Genomic DNA, 20,214 nt, shown 5'->3' with positions numbered 1-20,214 from the left:
ACATGAACATCAGTCTTATAACATGCATTGTTTTTCCTCCAATACTCCACCCTTTGCTCTTTCCCATTTTTCATACATGTCAATATGGAAGAATAAAAGCGTGTTTTGAGAACATACAAGCACTTAGAATCTCTACTTGTGATGCATCATTTTTCATATTTGAAGGTTTATTCCTGCATCATTTCCAGCAAATGCATGTGAGACTATACAAACATCTTTGAAGTATCACTTGTACCATTTGATCGCAATTCATTTAAAGCTTGAATGAGCCAACATTTTTGAGTGAAAAGCTCTCCTAATCTCTTGAAGAAATCAAATAACTTTTTGTATATTAAATGTGAATGGCAACCATGCTTGCATCCAATAATCCTCTTTGAAGAATTGTAGATTTTTTGAGCTTTTTCCATTCATGAACGAGAGTTTCATAATGAATTAAATACCTTGCCATGGTAGAAGAAATTTGCATGCCTTTTGAGTCTATTTACAATTGAGAGTGATTCTATTTTCACGTAGAAAAAAATCTATATGTACATAATGCTTTACATAGTGCTATATTTTGTTTCGAGTAATTTATTAGCATTTATAACCAATAGATACCATGGAAAGCTACTTGAAACTCTGGAAAGCTATGAATACCTTGGCCTTGAAGTTCACCGAAATCATAGATGGGAAGAATGTGCTACTTGCTACTTAGAGGCCAGAAATAGAACTTATTATACATTCGAGAACACATGTAGTGTAGAGAAATTAAATGTTAGGCCCTCAAACAATACCTTTTCGACACCTTGGTGATATTGGTGCTTATGTATGGGGTGAGAGCATCCCTAGGTACACTAGGAAAGAGTATTGAAAAACATTTTCTTTCAGAGTTTCTCCAAGTTAAACAAACAAACGCAGAGACAAAGATCACTTATTATTGTGATCATGGCCATGGAATGGGGGGCTTATTGAATACATGCTTAAAGTTTAAATAAGTCCCTCACATTGACTTCCTGGATTTGCATGGGAGGAAAGCAAAAAAGATTGAAAAAACATGTAAAATCAAAGTTTTGTGTTCCAATTGGATGCTAAACATGAAAAAATGGACTCACTTCATGACACATTAATAGATTCGTTTGTGAATGAGGCTTTTTGCAATGGTAATGTATAGTGACATGGGAAGAATGTGGATTCTCTCACACTTCATAAATTATACCACATATGTTGCACCTAACAACAAAACCATATTCTTCGTCGAACAAGGAAACCACGACATGTTAGAGCTCATCTCGTTGTTTGCCATCCAAACAATTGCTTCCATATAGCTTAACTCACAATCACTAAGATGTGCGAGGAGCGTTGGGACATAAGTGCTGAGAGTAGTTTCAAATGTTCACATTTTGCTCTAGACAAGTTTGGGAGTTTTAAGTATCACACTTTGATATGCAGTGTCAATCCTAAACTGGAAACCATTAAGCCGATAAAGGCTCGAACCAAACCATTAACCCTCTCCCTCCCCCGCCTAAAACCAAAACCAAAGTGTTCACTAAACCGGAAACCATTAAGCCGATAAAGGCTCGAACCAAACCATCAACCCTCTCCCTCCCCCGCCTAAAACCAAAACCGAACTGTTCACTAAACCGAAAACCATTAAGCCGATAAAGGCTCGAACCAAACCATTAACCCTCTCCCCTTCCCCCCAAAAACCAAAACTGAACTGTTCACTAAACCGGAAACCAAACCAATAAAGGCTCGAACCAAACCATTAACCCTCTCCCCCCCCCCAAAAAAAAACCAAAACCGAATTGTTCACTAAACCGGAAACCATTAAATCGACAAAGCCTCAAACCAAACCATTAACCCTCTCCCCCTACCCCCCCCCCCCCCCCCCCCCCAAAAAAAAAAAACGAAAACCGAACTGTTCACTAAACGGGAAACCATTAAACCGATAAAGGCACAAACCAAACCATTAACCCTCTCCCCCCCTTCACCCCATCAAAACAAACACCATAACCAAAAACTCAGGCTAAAAAGGAAACCCCAAACACACAGAAAACACACACAGAAGCAAGAAGCAGAAGCAGAAGCAGAAGCAGAAGCAGAAGCAGAACAGAGCAGGCTGTAGAACAGAGCAGAGCAGAAGAAGAAGAAGCTTGTTAAACCCTAGACACCCCAAATTCCATGGCATCAGGGACAAACCCTAGCCACCCACCCACCCACCATGGCCTCCCTCCTCTCCCACTACCACACCCCCTTCTCCTTCTCCTTCTCCTTCTCCTTCTCTGTGGATGCATGCACATTCCCCCTCATGTTCCTGCTGCCTCCTCCACCAGGCGAAGAATGCAGTGGCGAAGGCTCCGGCTCCGGCTCGAAGCTTCCCCCCTGCTGTCAGAGCTCTGAGCTCCACTGGCGGAAGCAGGGATGGGGATCATACACCATTTGAAGGAAATGGGCGTGCTGGAGAGCATCACACTGCGACGAAGACGACGAAGACCAGGTTCCATCGCCTGATCGAAGACAATTGGTGTTGTTCTGATGCCTGGTTGTTATGATGCTCTTTCTGCCGCCATCGTCGAGAATCAAGGTTTCCATGCGGGCTTCATCTCTGGTTATGCTCTCTCTGCCTCTCTCCTGGGAAAACCAGACTTCGGATTCTTGACGTATGTAGCAACAATCTCATACACTCTCTGTCCTTCATTCTTGATTTCTTTCTTTCGATTCACTGATCCTTCCTTCTTTGTATTCATTGATACTTCATCCTTTCTATCTCTTAGTCCTTTCTGTTTCCTTCTTTCTATTCACTGATCCTTCATTCTTTCTTTCTTCTGTTCATTGATCCTGCTTCCTCCCCTTCTTTAGTCTGTGCACCTATCCGTCATCTAATGCCCGATATCCATTTTGATTCAGATTAATTTTCAATACCTTGCAACATGTAAATTGTGTTTATCAGAGTCTTCTTGAAACCATTTTCATGCTGGACATGGGCACTTTGTCAGCATATGCAGGTTCCATGTATTATGCACAAGTCTTGAATTGAGCTTTGACCCTACTTATTTATCTTGAATTATCTTTCCATGAATCCTTAATATAATGGATTCATGAAAGGGTAGGTGTCCCTTTTTCATATCGCTGCACAATTCTTGATTTTCCATGCTACTTAAGTATGCATCTTCCCTTTTCTCTTCTTCTGTATTGTTTACAATAATTATTGGCATGTACAAGTGATTTTCTGTGCTTCTGTGTTAAAACATGCGTGCATTCTATCCTTTTTTTCCCAACTTTTTCCCTTAAATGCTCAAAAGTTGTAACTGGGTGTCTAATGGCAATCCATCACTCAAAATGCAAATTTGTGTAAAAGATGGACACATTTTTTGTGATTATTGTGAATACACTTTCATGCAGACAGCTGAAAAAAAATGGGATATTGATATTGCCATTGTTTGGTTTCATTATTATGCTACACAGACCTCCTGAAATGGCCATGAATGCTCGATTCATTTGTGCGGCTGCTTCCACAATACCTATCATTGCAGATGCAGGCAAGCCAGAATCTCTCGTTTTATATGACCCATGCATTCCAGCACCATCTGGTGCCTGTGTATGATGAAAGAATATCCTGTACAGGTGTATTGTATGATCATGCATCATGTGAGGTTAAGGTTATTGCTATTGCTTTTTCTTTGAATTCTATATCTAGGCTTTTAAATGAGTAGAAAAACCCATAAAGTGTCTAATGTATGAAATTCAATAGGAAATTGAAAATATAAATATGAAGGAAACCAAGATGATACGCTCTTGTTGTCATGGAGCATTGCTATGACCAACAGGTTGAAAAACTGTCTTCAAGAAAAATAATGAACACTGGAGGCATGGTTCTTCAACATTTTAAGATCTTAATGGTTCCAACACCTGAATGACTAAAAACACAATTGCATACTAAAAATTTTCTTCTTCTTTTTATTCTCATGGAGCAACTGTCTGAGTAGCACCCCAAGTGTAGTGGGACCATTCTGAGATGCGGAAACAAAGCACTAAAGTTATGTGGGCAAGGGGTGGACATGCACACTAGCCACTGTGCATGGTGGCTAATATATGAAGGCATATCCTAAGGTTGGGAGGGCAAGCCATAGAAACACCATGCCTCATTTATTCCTTCTTGCTTCTCTCTCTTTTTATTCTCTGACTTTGCCTTTATCACACATCATTCCAACTCAGAGGATCATGATATATATGGTTTATGCATGTTTTCATTGGGAAGACGTGAAAAATGAGCATTGGAGATATGTTTGTGTTCACATGAAAATATAAAATAAGTGAAGAAAGCGGAAATACAGAAGGCATAAAATTATAAGAACTTAGTTCCTCATTACCTCAACATTTTTGTCCTCATTGCCTATCGGTTTTATCTCCTTGCAATATTTCCCATATTTGTTGGTTAAAGTGCTTCGCCTGTTCTTATGATGAAGGTATGTATAGCTTGTCTTTTTGTGTTTTTCCATACAAGATGCTCGTGTGAATCTGGGTTTAGACCTGTACATAAATTACAAGAATGTGTGGAAGGTGTCTGAAGGCTGTAACATATATCCAAATCTATGTAGTTGCTAGATTGGGTGTTTGAAAAGATCAAAGATAGGTGGATTCGTTTTTACCATGTTTGGATAGTTTCATTTGTATAGGTGCACTGTTTGGGTCTCTAAAGCAATCATTTTTTGTAGAATGAATTGCTACACTATCAATGTGAATATTCTCAATAAAACTAGTGAGGCATAAATCAAATTACAACAGGAGACATAAAAAATGGCATTAAACTGAGGCATAAATGAAGTGACAACAGGAGAGGACATAAAAAATGGCTTTAGTAGTTTAGTCATGTGTGACTTGACATTCCCGATAAAAAGATTAACATAAGGGGAAATCTTCCCTCTGAAATGTTTTCTCTCTGTTTCAGACACTGGAGGAGGTAATGCACTGAATGTACAGAGGACTGTCAAAGATCTGATTGCAGCTGGTGCAGCTGGCTGCTTTCTAGAGGTGCACATTCTACAAATGTCTATTTGGGTATTGTGATTAGGAAATAAAAGTTCCCATATATATATATATATATATGAATGCTCTAATTGATTTTGCATCCTTTTGACAGGATCAAGTCTGGCCCAAGAAATGTGGTATGCGTATTTTGTCATTCACTGGTTAATTTTGCTTGAAGAAACTGGCTTTCTGGTGTGTAGCTGAACTAACTCCCTGTATTTGTTTCTTGTGTATGGCATTATGGAAGGCCATATGCGTGGAAAGCAGGTTTGAATTTTAGTCTGATATAATTAAACCATTTTGAATCATATGTATATTATCCAATAAAATGAATTATATTCTCTATTCAAGTAAATTTATAGTATTTAATGAAACAGGTCATTCCAGCAGAGGAGCATGCACAGAAGATAGCAGCAGCTCGGGATGCAATTGGAGATAAGGATTTCTTCTTGGTTGCAAGAACCGAAGCACGTGCAACTTCAGCCAAGAATGGTTTAGAGGAAGCCATAGCAAGGGCCAATCTGTATATGGAAGTATGACATGTCTTACAATAAAGATAAGCTCTTAAATTTTGAAAATTTCAATCTTAAACTAAAAAGTCCTGTGATTTCCATAGCTTTACGAGGTAGGTGAGAGCATCAATAGTTTCAATCTTAAAAATAAAAACTGGTATATTTTCTCTAGGCGAACAATACATAAAAAACGTTTCAATTGTAACGAGAAACTAGAAACTAGTGTGATTAAAGGCATTTTGACACTAAAAACTGATGCTATTTCCATAGGCTGGTGCTGATGCTAGCTTTGTAGAAGCTCCGCGTGATGATGATGAACTGAGGGAGATTGGAAAGAGAACAAAAGGATATAGGGTTTGCAATATGCTTGAAGGAGGAATCACACCACTGCATACACCCGAGGAGCTTAAAGAGATGGGTTTTCATCTTATTGTGCATCCTCTCACAACACTCTATGCTACAGCTAGGGCACTTACCGATATCTTGAAGACCTTGAAAGAGAAGGGTACCACAAGAGATGATTTGAAGCATTTGTCCACTTTTGAGGAGTTCAACAAAATGATGAAGTTGGAGTCATGGTTCCAGTTGGAAACACGATACTCACCTCAGAGAAAATCAATCAGCTCAATTCATTGAGACAGAGTATACATAATATCTAATATCTTGAATGCATACAAATTATATGTGGAGCTTTCATTCCTTTGAAGGAACTATATAAATACACGGTTTGTTTCTACTTGCCCTCACAAATCACACACGTGATATGTTTTGAGTGAAAAGCTGGAATGGGGCGAGTTATGCATAGAAGTCTGGTTTCTCGCTTATATCTCTTCCTTGTTTTTGCTCAATAGACCCATGTTTTTCTTGAGGAACTTTTATCTCCTAGATAACCTTTCATTTAATCAATAAAAAGCGAGAAATTGAAAGTGACACTTGTTTTTTTATCTCTGTTATTGTTCTGGGTTATTAGTTTATTGGGAAAACAATAAAAACCTTGTGCTCAAGTTTATGGAACTGAATTTGATTACTACTGTCATGACAAAGCATATTGACCTTTTATCTGACTTATTATTCTCCATTTTATTTGATATTTATGCATATGAATGCTCTAGTCTAACACAAGAGAAGTGAAAGTTGGGCTCAGGTCCCAAAATTAATTAGAATTTATATTTTGATATTGATAGAAACAATTTTTATTTCTCCCAGGTTACTTGGAAGTCTATTCTATACTTTGGAGAAATAAGTGATTGGTTATCTTATCTTAGGTCTAAGCAAGGAATTGGTTGCCTTATTTTAGCCATGCATTTCCAATGGGATTGCACATTCACTCATTCATGTATAAAATAAGAAAACGTATCCAAGGAGGATTGGATATAATTTTGGCCTAAGGCATGAATGTCAGATGTGAAGGAAGACATGGTAAGAGGTTAACGTTTTAGCTACATGCGTGTCCAATGGGATTGCATACACTCATATTCAACTATAAAATGAGAAAACGTATTCAAAAAAATATATCAAACATCATTTTGGCCTTCATGATTGCTGTCAGATGTGAAGATATGGTAAGAGGTTATGTTGTAGGCCACAGCCAAGTGTTTCCAATGGGATTGCACCTTGCCATTTGTTCTACTTCTGACTGGGTACTTCCAAGTTAAGACTGGAAAAGTCATTATCATTTGAAAACTCTGTTTTGCTTTAATTAGAGTTATATATGTTTGTGAACACTTCCCTTTCGATTCTTCATGCTATATAGCCATAGCACACTTAATCACTCATATGCATCTATACAATGAGAAGCATGTCTAGTACAGATCAAATACAAATTTATACTCGACCACCCAAATGTCAGATGAGAAGACATAGTGAGAGTTTATGATTTCGCCATGTGTTCTCACGAGGATTGCACCTTGCCATGCCTTGCCATGGGTTCCACTTTTGAAATTGATTTTTTAGGTCACAAGAAACCCTGAAAGAGTTATATTGAAGAAGAATAAAGAATTGTTGATGTTGATGCACACATATCGATACAAACATAATTAAACATGCATTCCTTTAAACCAGAGCATCAAGCCATTCATGTATATCTCACTAGAAATGAACACATTCAAAACTGCCTGAGCATCCATTTTGCATATTTTCGAGATGTAGAAAAATACATCTAAGAAGAAGAATAAATGAATTAATGATCATGCACACACATAAATATATACATACAACATATCAACCATGTCCCTTTAAAACCTGCACATCAAGCCATTCATATATTTCCGTTGATTGAAGACTAGTCATTTCGTGGTAACCATAGGCAAGGTTGAGAAGCTCTTGCATGTGCAAATCCCAAAGTTTGTAAGAGGCATCTGGTAGTACTTGTTTCTTTTTCAGTGGTGTCATCCAATTCATTGCACGGCCATCCATCGTCATCAAATTATCCCCATCCAACACACCATTTTCTTTGAAGATTTTTTGGATCTGATGGGAAGTCTCTGAATCAAGTCCAGGAATCTTAGTGAAATAATCTGGCGTCACAATTGATTCGTAGCACTTCACTTCATGAGTTTCAATTCCTTTGCTTCGAAGCATGTCCATTGCATTTTTTATTAAAGTGGCTCTCCGTACATCCTTAACCATATGCACAAACAAAGTTGAAGGATAGTTTTCCTCAATTTCCATCTTATGAAACGAACCCTCAGAAATCATGACCACTATTGCCTTGAATTTGTATTCTTGGGCTAAAGCTGATACAAAAGAACCTCCCGATGATGCCCCTAAGGCTACCACCGGAAGCGCTTCTAGACCTTTATCCCTTACCCAACCCGACAGAATACTCAGGACTTTGGTTCTATCGTTGGATAAGCTCCAACACTCTCGTGTGCTTGAAATCGCGATGACCACATATCCTTTTGCGAGAGCGTTCAGAGTGACGGTTCGCTCTTCAGGAAGGCCCGAGCATTCTGCACAAGTAGGGCTTTTATCCCAAAAGAATGATGCTCTTCCATGGCATCCATGCGCGATGAAAAGAATTGCTTTTGGAGAGATTGGGATTTGCCATACAACTTGTGTTTCCTCTATGTACTCCAAATTACCTGACAGTGTCACAAGTGGAAGTCTATCAAATCTCAATGCCTTTAGTGAAGGCACAGGCTGGCGTGAAGCGAAAATGAATACCGGTGCCAATATGAGAATTGTCAAGACTAGCAATATCTTATGCCAAGCATAGACTTGATTAGAAAGGAAATATACAATAGTCTGCAAGGTTGGGTTCTGAAGTTTCTTTTCAGAGAAGAACCGTTTCGCCATCTAATAATATTCCTGGAAAGCAGAAATCATGTCCCCACAGATAATATAAGATGGCAAACCTCCAAGCTTTCTTCATTTTATGGAAAAATGCAATTATAAATCAGCCTTTCTTAGAAAAGAATTTTTTTTTGGCACATGAGACAGCATATTTGGAAGGATAACTAATGATCTCAATGTTGGAAATAACTAAGCATTTATTTATCAAAAAACCAAATGAAAAACATATTTGGTAGGATTCTTTTTTCTTCTTCTGTTCTTTTTTTCTTTTTTCTTTTTCTTTTCTTAAGGTCCCAATGTATTGCCACTGCAGACCATTTGGAAACCTTGTCTATGGTATTCTGTTTTTCTAATGGAGACATTCAATACACATCTAAAAGAACTACATATTCATTCGGAATATATATAGTGGCAATACACATCAAGATTCTTGAATCACATATTCGTCCAGATTCTTGATGTGTTCTCAAATAAGAGAAGATGAATCATACCACTCCCAAGTAATAACATATATGTATTAGTTTGGTGCATAAACATATGTAACTCTAAAAGCTCACAGAAAACATTGAGAAAGAGGCTTAAAAAAATCTAATGAGCAAGATTCTAAGTTACATTCAATTTTTGTAAATTTTTATTTCACAAATAAAATATTTGAAACAAAAAAAATAGACATGCACACAAACCAGAATGACATCAACTTCTTTCTATATAAAAAACAAAGTATTATTATATATCACGATAAGGTTGTTTCAAGAAGATACAATCAGCATGTTGACTCAATGCTTATACAGCCATCAAAAGCTTTAAAATCACCGGGTTTCTGAGGGCTCTTTTACTTATTTATACACTATTTATGGTCTCTTGATGGCTCTTCTATATCATTTCAATCATCAAACTTTTCATGTTATTATATTTGCATAGCTAAAACAGTTTTCCTGCAACACTGGGAATAATAAAACAAGCATGACTGGTGATATTTTCTATGGATGGATCAGATAACGTTCCACAAAAAACTATTAACAAGGGTGCACAACAATGTCATGAGAAGCAAATGAAGAACAATGATGACAAGATCCATTTTATCAATGAAACAAGAACCGTTTATTTGTTTGTCCTTTCGTTCATATCACTTTGCATATGCTTTCATGTTGGATAAATGTTTGATCAAATGCTCCATTGAATAGTGAGTGCCAGAGATAAACTCTTAAGAATACATGTAATTTCTGTAAAGAAGCATCACGCAGGGTGGTTGTGTTTCAAAAAAAGGACACAGGAGGTTACATGTTCAGTCAAAAGGGAGAGTTTGTGATTCAAAAGGTATCAATTTGTAAGGGCAATTCGAGTTTCCTGTAACTCTTTTAGCACCAGATGCTTATTATTCGCATAGTCGTTTTCACACCATATTGTACTTTTTGCAGGTAAAACTCCATAACATATCATTGGGAATATATATATATATACTATTCACAACACAATTTATTAAACCAGCATATTTTTTACAAGGTTTTATTTGGTCTTAAAAGATTGATTGCAAGCAGATGAAATGTTCACTTGTGTTCCTTGTGGGCATTTCAGCACTATCTTGTTTCGTCCATTGTGCATAACTGGAATGTTTGAACACAATATTACATTTCAAATTGCCCCATAACATATTACTCTAAAAATGAGCATATGTGGTGACGAATAGACTAGAATTAATCAACTATATATGAGTCAAGAAGTGGGGAAAAATGGACTCAACACATCAATCTTATAAGAATCGCCGCAAATTTTGAGATCTATGAAATTGGGTATTTTTTGTATGCTTATATATTAGAGAGAAATTCAAATGAAGATCTAACTCAAAAGGAGAAGAAGGAAAAGATCAACCCAAAAATCTCAATTAGGATGAACCCAAAATCTTCCGACTCGGATTAAACCAGAATATTTCAATCTTATAGGCGCAAAATTTACTTGTTCTTCAGCATAATAATAGATCATCGCTTCAGATGCTGACACATTCACTCAATGGTTCTGAAATGAATAGCCCAAGAAACTCTCTGATTTTGATTCAAAGTGTGACAACAAATAAACCCTGAAAACTCAGAATTATGAACCGGGGTAAACAGAGAAAAAAACGCTGAAAAATGTTCATAACAAGTAAAAGATCTGTCTAATGAAAGGATCATTCTTTTAGTAAATAAAAAACAAAATTAATGAAAACTAGCAAATTAAATATAGGTAAGATCTGTGAGTATTATGTACTAATGAGGCGTTAAAAAGAATGCCACCATGGGGACAACAGATTTAAAGTGGCATTTTTTTGCATCAGCAAAGGTCCAGCTACAATCAAAGAAGCAGATACTTTACAGAAAATAAAGTGTTTAATAGATAAGCAAGTATTAATTCAAATACAAAACAAGTCAAGGAAAGGTGTAGTGGAAAACAGAAGGAGAAGGAGGCAAGACTTAATCAGAGACAAAATTGTAAAAACAATGGTGACAATAGAAGGTAAAATCGGAATGGAAATCTAGAAGCCATGGGATGGGAACGGATCTTACCTGTTGTGATGGGTGTGCAGAGATCCTTCTTTGAAACCAGAGGAGGAGGAGGAGGAGGAGGAGACCATTATCTGTTCCCTCCCTCCTCCATTGGTTGCTTTCATATTCTTTTAGTCAAACTCTTCCAAGCTTCAATGGCTGGCTTCATGAAAGCTAAAAACAAATTCCAGAAATACCCCTCTCCCCTGTTTCTCCCCCCCCCCCCCCCCCCCCAACCCCAAAAGAAAAGAACCCACTGAAACTAGCCAATAATACCTATTGGGCAGAATACCCGAACAATAGTGTCGTCATGCTCTCGGGACTCTTGTCTGCCAGATCCTATCTGATCCGTCCCGTCCCGTCCCGTCGGGGGCCCCTCGCAGGTGGGGTTCTGCTATTGCCCACCAGCTTTTCTTTTGTACTTCTTCCTTTCGGTCCCCGGTAAATCACGCAAGCGCCCACACAAATGCTAGAATTATCCCCCCCCCCCTTTCCAAACCCCAATCGTTCAGCACCAGAATATTGCCGCTTTGTTAACAACTACAGGGTATTAAACTAATCTGCAAAAACATCCCCTTGCCCCTCCCCCCCTTTGTCCTTGATTTGGCTTCACACTCAAAAAGTATTTTCGAACCTCTTCTATTGAGAACTTTTATTGAAAGCGTTCTAAAATATATACACCTCTTGCTTGTTGAGAACTATGTATAACACATGACAACTACTCCGCGAAAAATGCCTCTCTTGGTTGAGAACCGGCATACGATAACTATTCCGCAAGAAATACCCATCCTATTAGGACCGGTATGAAAAGCTATTCCATCCAATACACCTCTTGTCTAGAACTAAACTATCCCTCTTCATCTCGAGAGTGTCAGTGCACTTTGACATACATATAGTAGTCATGCGTTATCTTGCAAAATAGCCCTCAAATTAAGAACTAGCAATACGAAAGTATCCCTCTTCATCTCGAGAGTGTCAGTGCACATTGACATACCTATAGTGGCCGTAAGTTTTTGAAAACATATGAGAATAAATACACAGCTTGAGTACATAAATTTCTACGGCATTGGAGGGGAGGGAGGGGCTTGGTATTGTCGAGTTAACCTTGGAAAACATCAGGGTACTTATTCTTCGGATAAATATCCAAAAAATTTGGAGATATATATCAATTACCCCTCTTGTAGTATCAAATGTGAAGGATAAATATTAGTTTTCTCTTTCCTTTTTAATGAGCAGTTATATTTTCTTTTTTACCATAAAAAGTTGTACGAATTCTGGTTTTCACGAAGTTCCAAAATTTTGCGTACGAGTGATGATGGTGTACCTGGTTTCTAAGTTGCATTTTTTGCGACCTTTAAAAAAATTGAATCTATAAAGTGCTTTCCCTTGGATCTAGATTTTTTAAAATTCACGTAGTTAATTCAGACTATCCTTCAATTATGTAGTGTCTAGGATCCAAATACATGGACCCGAGACAATCATTTAATAAAAACGAATTCAAGTTTTCCTCTTAATAAAAAAGTATCCCATGACAATAAAGTTAGGGAGGCCTTTTTCCATTCATTAAAACAATGCATATTGTTTCATTCCATATCCTAAATGCACATGTCGATGGCTCTCCTCAAGAGGTCGTAAAATATATACTTGATCATGTCAAATCGATTCTAGAGATAATAAAATCCAAGTATTTCTATTAAGACATGTTTAGTTGGTTTTTCGTTTGATCATGTTGAACCTATTTTTTTGTCATGTATTTGGTAGGCCTACATAGCATTTCTCATTATTGATATGTGTAGGAAGACATTACACAAAAACAAATGAAATTTTGATAACCTTCTTCTTCATGTCTATAAAAGATCATATATAATATATACCTTATTTTCATGTCTTAAGGATATGCTTGTGGTTCAATATTTATCACAAAATGTAACATGGTCTCCTTTCAAATCGAAGTAACACGTTCCCATAATTTGGCATGGTTTTTCCTTCAATTTTAAGTTGTAAACATCATGTTCTAGTAATTTCAATTTTGTCTAATTTTAAGAAATTGGGGTTTCTTTAGAGCATTTTTTACATGGACTAGATAGATAGGTAAATGGACATTGTAAAGCATACAAGAGTTGACCGTAATGGGCACATTAGTGCGTCGAGAATTGAAAGAGAGAGAGAGAGAGAGAGAGTAATATCTTATATCATTGTTATGTTGACTCTCTTCGATGGTTATCATCTAAGGTAGAACAAGAATGGAAAGTACATAACTCTAATTATGGATGGTGGCAAATATTAAAACGTAGTTGGAATTGTAAATTACCACTTATAACAAAGATCGTCATTTGGATAGTTTTGATTGTGGGTTTAACTTTGGGATTAGCTCTAAAGCAACACAAACTAGCAACGGGCAATTGCTTCTTTTGTATTGTTCAAGTGGAAGATAATACTCATCATTTCATACAATGTCTGATTGCTTGTCATATTTGGAGTTATGTTTCTCAAATTTGGCAAGTTTTGTCATGACGTTATTTGAAGTCAAGTCAATAAGTTTTTGCACAATTCACATAAGTTTGCCCAAAATCAAAGATGGAGATCGTTTTCCTATTTCAAAGGTATTAGGGATTGTGTCATAATTGGGATATGCGCAATGCTTTTATTTGATTATAGGCATAGAACCAAAGCATATCTACAAAAGTTGAAGGGAATACTAATGTGGCAAATTTCTTTATTGGAGCAAGTAGAAATTCTTTCTTGAGTGGAATGTTCATCTTGCCTATTGGAAAATTCAACATTTGCACTACCCATGTAGTTAGTGGTTGACCATACTCCATTGACATAGAAGTCTTTTGCACACACATTTATTAAATAATGGTGTGTGTGTGTGTGTGTGAGAGAGAGAGAGAGAGAGAGAGAGAGAGAGAGAGATGCTTGAATGGATGTAGCTCAGTTGGTAAGGTTGCCCAATAGAGACCAGGAGGTCATGGGTTGAACCCCTACATTCAAAGTGGTATTTAGTGAATTAAGAGATACGTATGAAGTATATAATGGAGAGGTGAGTAAAATTGAGTTTTAAACCCAAGACATAGTGGATTGTAGTGTAACAACTTACCAATACAGTAAGCTAATTACGATAATAATAAAAGGAGAGACATAATGGCTTGTAGTGTAACAACTTACCACTACGTAAGCTAATTACGAAAAGAGAGAGAGAGAGAGAGAGAGAGAGAGAGAGAGAGAGAGAGAGATTCTATTATCGTATTCAGAGAGAGGTCAAATATGACCTATGAGACAAAAAATATTACATTTCACGTGCTACATGTAAAAGTGAGTAGCGACTCTCGATGTTCAAGAACTTTACAAATGAATGTCGCAATCGAGAGTGCACATTATGGTTGTGAGATAAATTCATGCAAGGATTGGGCTTAGTCAAAGATGTGTGGAAAGTGTAAAAGAATAAATTGTGCGGAAGCAATAGAAAACCGAACACAGAAACACAGGTTTAATGGAAAGCTTAGAATATACACAGTACACAAGAGAGACAGAGAGAGAGAGAGCACACAGAAAATCAATTAAAAAATAATACTCAATTTTGTACATCGTATGTGTTCAGTGAACACTTTTATACAAGTCCATATGGACTGACAGAATTATGGTGTACTTCAATGCTCACACAAGCGTCCGACACTAACTATGAGACATTAACTTCCTAGTAGTCTAGGCTGCTACTAGGCTTCCGGTTACTGATGGATCCGGCTAACCGGCTCCCTAGCTCACCGGCTCATCCTTCCAGATGCCGATCCGGCTCAGGCTTATTCAGCCGATCCGGATCCGGTTGAGCTTGCCGCTCAACACTCCCCCTCAAGCTCAACTTGAGGTCGGATCGTAGTGTCAGTCTCCATGGCAGCCGGTCTTTCCACCTGGCTCCTTCTGGCGTCACTCCGCCTCGCTCGCGCTCCTCGTCCGGTGCGGTCCCGTTTGCCGTGACCCTTATGTTTCTGCGCACCTCGACCTCCTTGGTCGGCTTGTCTGTTCAACAGGCCCAATTCAGCTCCCTCACTGCTGTGACTTCGGTGCTCGCCGATTCGCCGACTCCTTCGTGTTAGCGTCGACTTTCGCTGCCTTCTCGTCATCTTGGCCTTGAATTGATCTAGTTCTTCCGAATCTGTTTGTTGAACCAAATCGGTTGTCTCTGATTTGTTCCAACTCTTGTCCGAATCGGCCGCTCCCGATTCATTTTCCGGTTCCAGGCTCTTCACCACATCGGAGCATGTTCGGGTCTTGGCGGCTCTGTCCTTCTTGACTCTGTCGCTGCTGCTGCTAGTTCCAACTTGTTCGGATGTGTCGACTTCCTTTGTCGACTCGATTCCTTTCTTCTTCTTGTCTCTCCCCTTCTCAGTTCTTCCCTTACTAGCGCAACCGACAGTCTCTTTGCCTTTGCCCGTTCCGGTGTCTTTGCCAGTGCCAATTCTCCCCCTCAAGTGTGGCACGTCGAGATGTTGAACACCAAGCATTTCGGTGAAGTGCTGCAACTTGTCCGATCCGAGCGGTTTGGTGAAGATGTCAGCAACTTGCCGATCCATATGAACATACCGAAGTTCGACTTCGTCGCTCAGGACACGCTCACGCACGAAGTGGTAGTGCACTTCTATGTGCTTTGTGCGAGCATGGAATACGGGGTTCTTGGCGAGCTGCATGTTGCTTATGTTGTCGCAATAGAGCAGGATCCTCGATCCGCAGGTCTTGCAGCAGTCGCCGGAGCCAAATGGCTTCACAGGTGGCAACAGTAACGCCCCGGTATTCAGCCTCAGTGCTCGAAAGGGTCACTGTTGGCTGCTTTTTGTTGTTCCACGCAACAACCGCGCTACCAAGGGAAAACATATAGCCGGAGGTGGATCGACGATCCGTTGCATCGCCGGCCCAGTCGGCATCGGTGTAGCCAACTAGCTCTTCGGTTATACCATGCCAGTATAACAGTCCCCGTCCCTTCGTGCCGCTCACATATCGCAAAATTCGATGCGCGCACAGAAGGTGCTCCACGGTCGGCTTCTGCATATATTGGTTGATCACGCCAACTGGATAACTAATGTCGGTTTAGGTGATTGTCAAATATATAAGGCTTTCGACGATTTGTCAGAACCGTTGCTCATCGCAGGCCGGTCCAGAGTCGGGACGGAGCTCTTAACCATTCTGTTGGAAACACCTTCGATATGCCTACAAGCTATCGGTATCAAGGGAAGTGTAACGTGAAGACTTGTGCACAGAGGCATCGTTAGGGGAAGAAAACGGAGAGCATACCCGGAATAGAGCCTGGGTCGTATACGTAGTTGAGACCTTAGAAACAACGGCACACAGATGAAAACAACAAGAGCTAATAGATATGTATTACTACAAACAGTTATCGATGATTACAAAAACATGGCCTGCAGCCGGTGACCTTACAAAGGTCTTATAACTATGAAACGACCTCGCCTAGGCTCTAGATATCTCTCTCTTGCCAAGGTACGCAGATTGTCAGAACCAAGGATAAAAGATAGAGTGATGGAAGAAGGATATTAGAGAACACGAGAAGAAAGGAACCAAATACTAAGAGAAGAATGGATGTATAAGATAGAGAAAGAAAGAGAATGGATACAAGATATGTAATGAGAGCTAAAGACTGGTGTTGATTCGAATTGATTTGAGAATACATGTATGCCCTTATTTATAGGTTCCTATAGAATAGCTTAGAGATTTCTAGAATGTTCTAGAATGTTCTAGACCTAGAATGCTCTAGGACATTCTAGAACATTCTAGAATAATCTAGAGTTTTTACAATAATCAATGTAATACAAGAAGTAGCTTTTATTGTTTCATATAACAATAAGCTATCTTAATGGTTGAGGTTTTGAAGTATGGATTACAAGGTTCGAGGTTCAAGTTCAGGTGACGCCATAATGGTCATGTCTTCATGACACTATCCCTCCTTCGAGAACGCCGAGTGGAAGTCGGCGTTAACATTGCTGGGACGGGCTTGTTTGGATAGTGATGATGGAAGTCGTTGACCAGAGCTTCAACATTACAAACTTTATCGATGGGTTCCCAAGTGCGATCACTCGGAGGATAACCAAGCCAATCAACTAGATAATAAAGCTTATTGCGCACAATCTTAGAATCGAGAATAGCAGCTACCTCGTATTCGGGGCCGTCCACAAGTTGTACAGAAGGCGGTGGTGGCACGACACGATTAGGAATTAAAGAGGTGTGGCAAGGTTCCAAAAGAGAGCTATGAAAGACAGGGTGAAGCCGCATATGTGCAGGAAGGTTAAGACGAAATGTTGCATCATTAATCTGCGCTGTGATGACAAAAGGACCTAAGCGTTGATAGTCAAGCTTAGCACACGGTCGGGTAGTCTTGATGTGACGACGAAGCAACCATACACGGTCACCAACCTTAAACAGAGACTTAAGACGATGTCGATCGGCATTAGTCTTATGGTGTGCTTGCGCTTTCTGAAGATGTGACGATAACTCGAACTGGATTTGTTGTAGTCGGTGGAGGCAATGCGCCGCACTAGGGTTTCGTGACACCTCGGGAAGATCCAGTATACACCATCGAGGGTGGTTGCCGGTGTAGGCAAAGAAAGGTGTAACTTTGGTAGAAGAGTGGACCGTGTTGTTGTATGCCAACTCGGCAAGATGTAAAATATTACTCCAATCATCTTGTTGATAACTAATGAAACATTGAAGATATTGCTCGAGCGTTTGATTTGTGCGCTCTGTTTGTCCGTCAGTTTGTGGATGATAGCCGAAGAGAGTTTGCAAGAGATTTTGAGGCCTACCCATAGGTGCTTCCAAAAGTGTGAGATAAATTGAGGACCTCGATCGCTAATAATATCATTCGGGAGACCATGATGGCAAAACACTTCACGCATAATGAGATCTGCAGTTTCTTCACTATTGATGGTCTTTACACATGGTACAAAATGTGCCATCTTGGTGAACCGATCCACTACTGTTAAAATAGTATCAAAGCCTTTGGAAGGTGGCAGATCCGTAATGAAATCCATAGAAATAGACTGCCATGGCTTGTTGGGAGGGGGTAATGGTTGTAGTAAACCATAAGGGTGATGCCGGGGTATTTTGGCACGACAACAGGTGTCACAAGTGCGAACATAATCTTCGACAAATTTTTGCAAGTGAGGCCACCAAAACTAACGTTTCACCAGCTCAATGGTCTTGGAAATACCAAAATGTCCAGCCATGGGGGCATCATGACAATGTTCCAACACTTGAAGTCGGGGTGATCCGTTGGGGACATAAAGGAGATTCTTGTAGAAGAGTAAGCCATCTTGCCACTTGAAGTCCTGATAATGTTGAGATGACCTTGGCAATGTGGAGCAAGATGGACGACTTGAACCACAGTGGGCTAAGACATCCTTAACAAAATCATCCGAATGAAGTTGTTGCCGAACAGTGTCAAGAAGGGTAGAATCAAGTGGCGTGGCATAAATTGTTGTTACCTGTAGCTTTGATGGCCCGAGGAGAGTTTGCTTTTGATTGTCAAAGGCCGGATCTCCAGGTCAAAGTGCTAGATACGAACGCCGAGACAGAGCATCTACTTTCCCTTGTTGTTTTCCAGGGCAAAAAATGATCTTGAAATCGAAACGCGTTAGAAATTGGGCCCACCGAGCTTGTCGTCTATTTAATACTCGAGCTGTTTGAAAATATGTGAGATTTTTGTGATCACTATAAATGATAATCTGATGAGGTGATCCTTCTAGAAAATGACGCCATTGCTCGAATGAGTCGACCACAGCTAGTAACTCCTTGTCATGCACCTCATAGTTTATCTCCGAAACAGTAAATTTTCTCGAGTGAAACGCGACTGGATGTGTCTGCCCGTCCTCGCCTGGTTGCGATAGGATACTCCCCAATGCAAAGTCTGATGCATCCGCCTCAATAGTAAATGGCTTTTCAGGATCAATATGTGCTAGGATGGGTGCTGATGTGAATGCCTCTTTCAACTACGTAAAAGCCTTGTCCGCTTCGATACTCCAAAAAAATGCTTGATTTTTCTTGGTGAGTTGAGTAAGGGGCAACACAATGCTTGAATAATTATGTATGAATGTGCGATAGAAGTTTGCAAATCCGAGGAAACACTGGACATCCCAAACTGAGCATGGGGGTTTCCATTCCAATATTGTTTGGACTTTTTCCGGGTCCATGAAAACACCCTGGGATGAAATAGTGTATCCCAAAAATTCGACTTGTTTGCAATCAAAACTGCATTTCTCAACTTTGGCATAAAGACCATACTTCCTTAGGCGTTCAAGTACTTGCCGCACATGTATATCATGCTACCCCTGTGTTTTAGAGTAAATCAATAGATCATCTAGGTAGATGATTAGAAAAATATCCAAGAAATCCCGGAAGATGTCATTTGCCATATGTTGGAATACTGCAGGTGCATTTGTGAGCCCGAAAGGCATGACTGTATACTCGAAATGACCATACCGAGTACGAAATGTTGTTTTCCACTCATCTCCCAGCCGAATTCGAACAAGATTATATGCACCCCTTAGATCAATTTTGGTAAAATGCTTTGCCCCACCGATGCGTTCTAAGAGATTGGAGATTAAAGGTAAAGCATACCTATTCCTTATGGTGACTTTATTTAAGCCTCGATAGTCCACGACCAAACGAAGGGAGCCGTCTTTTTTCTTCACAAAAAAGATAGGAGCACCAGCTGGAGACTTTGAATGTCGAATAACCCCATGTGCAAGATTTTCCTCGATGTATTCTCGAAGAACCTCAAGCTCAGTGGGTGATAAATTGTAAATCGGACCCCACAGTGGCTCTTTTCCTGGTTGGAGATCAATAGGACAGTCGTACGATCGATGCTTTGGAAGAAC

At 39.4% G+C, this 20,214-nt stretch overlaps 2 protein-coding genes across 2 annotated transcripts; one reads left to right on the top strand and one right to left on the bottom strand.

The window, feature by feature from the left end:
- Positions 1–2,252: 2,252 nt before the first annotated feature.
- Positions 2,253–6,258, top strand: LOC147867532 (carboxyvinyl-carboxyphosphonate phosphorylmutase, chloroplastic-like). Its single transcript, XM_087315318.1, is given in 8 exon segments — positions 2,253–2,501; positions 2,503–2,639; positions 3,445–3,518; positions 4,928–5,010; positions 5,120–5,144; positions 5,255–5,274; positions 5,385–5,540; positions 5,790–6,258. Coding segments are annotated over 8 exon segments (1,095 nt in total). The 5' UTR covers positions 2,253–2,267; the 3' UTR covers positions 6,156–6,258.
- Positions 6,259–7,614: 1,356 nt separating this feature from the next.
- LOC147867531 (uncharacterized) lies at positions 7,615–11,475 on the bottom strand. The gene is made up of 2 exons (XM_087315317.1): positions 11,354–11,475; positions 7,615–8,828 (listed from the first exon to the last, which is right to left on the bottom strand). The coding sequence occupies exon 2, from the start codon at positions 8,814–8,816 to the stop codon at positions 7,740–7,742; it is 1,077 nt and encodes a 358-aa protein (XP_087171443.1). The 5' UTR covers positions 8,817–8,828; positions 11,354–11,475; the 3' UTR covers positions 7,615–7,739.
- Positions 11,476–20,214: the final 8,739 nt, after the last annotated feature.

Source organism: Azolla caroliniana, unplaced genomic scaffold (genome assembly GCF_043228905.1).
Source record: "Azolla caroliniana isolate FFs.n. ecotype wild unplaced genomic scaffold, voAzoCaro1.0.p SCAF_2, whole genome shotgun sequence".
Classification (NCBI taxonomy): Eukaryota; Viridiplantae; Streptophyta; class Polypodiopsida; order Salviniales; family Salviniaceae; genus Azolla; species Azolla caroliniana.
Note: the sequence above shows the minus strand (reverse complement) of the source record. Positions and strands in the feature narration are given on the sequence as shown.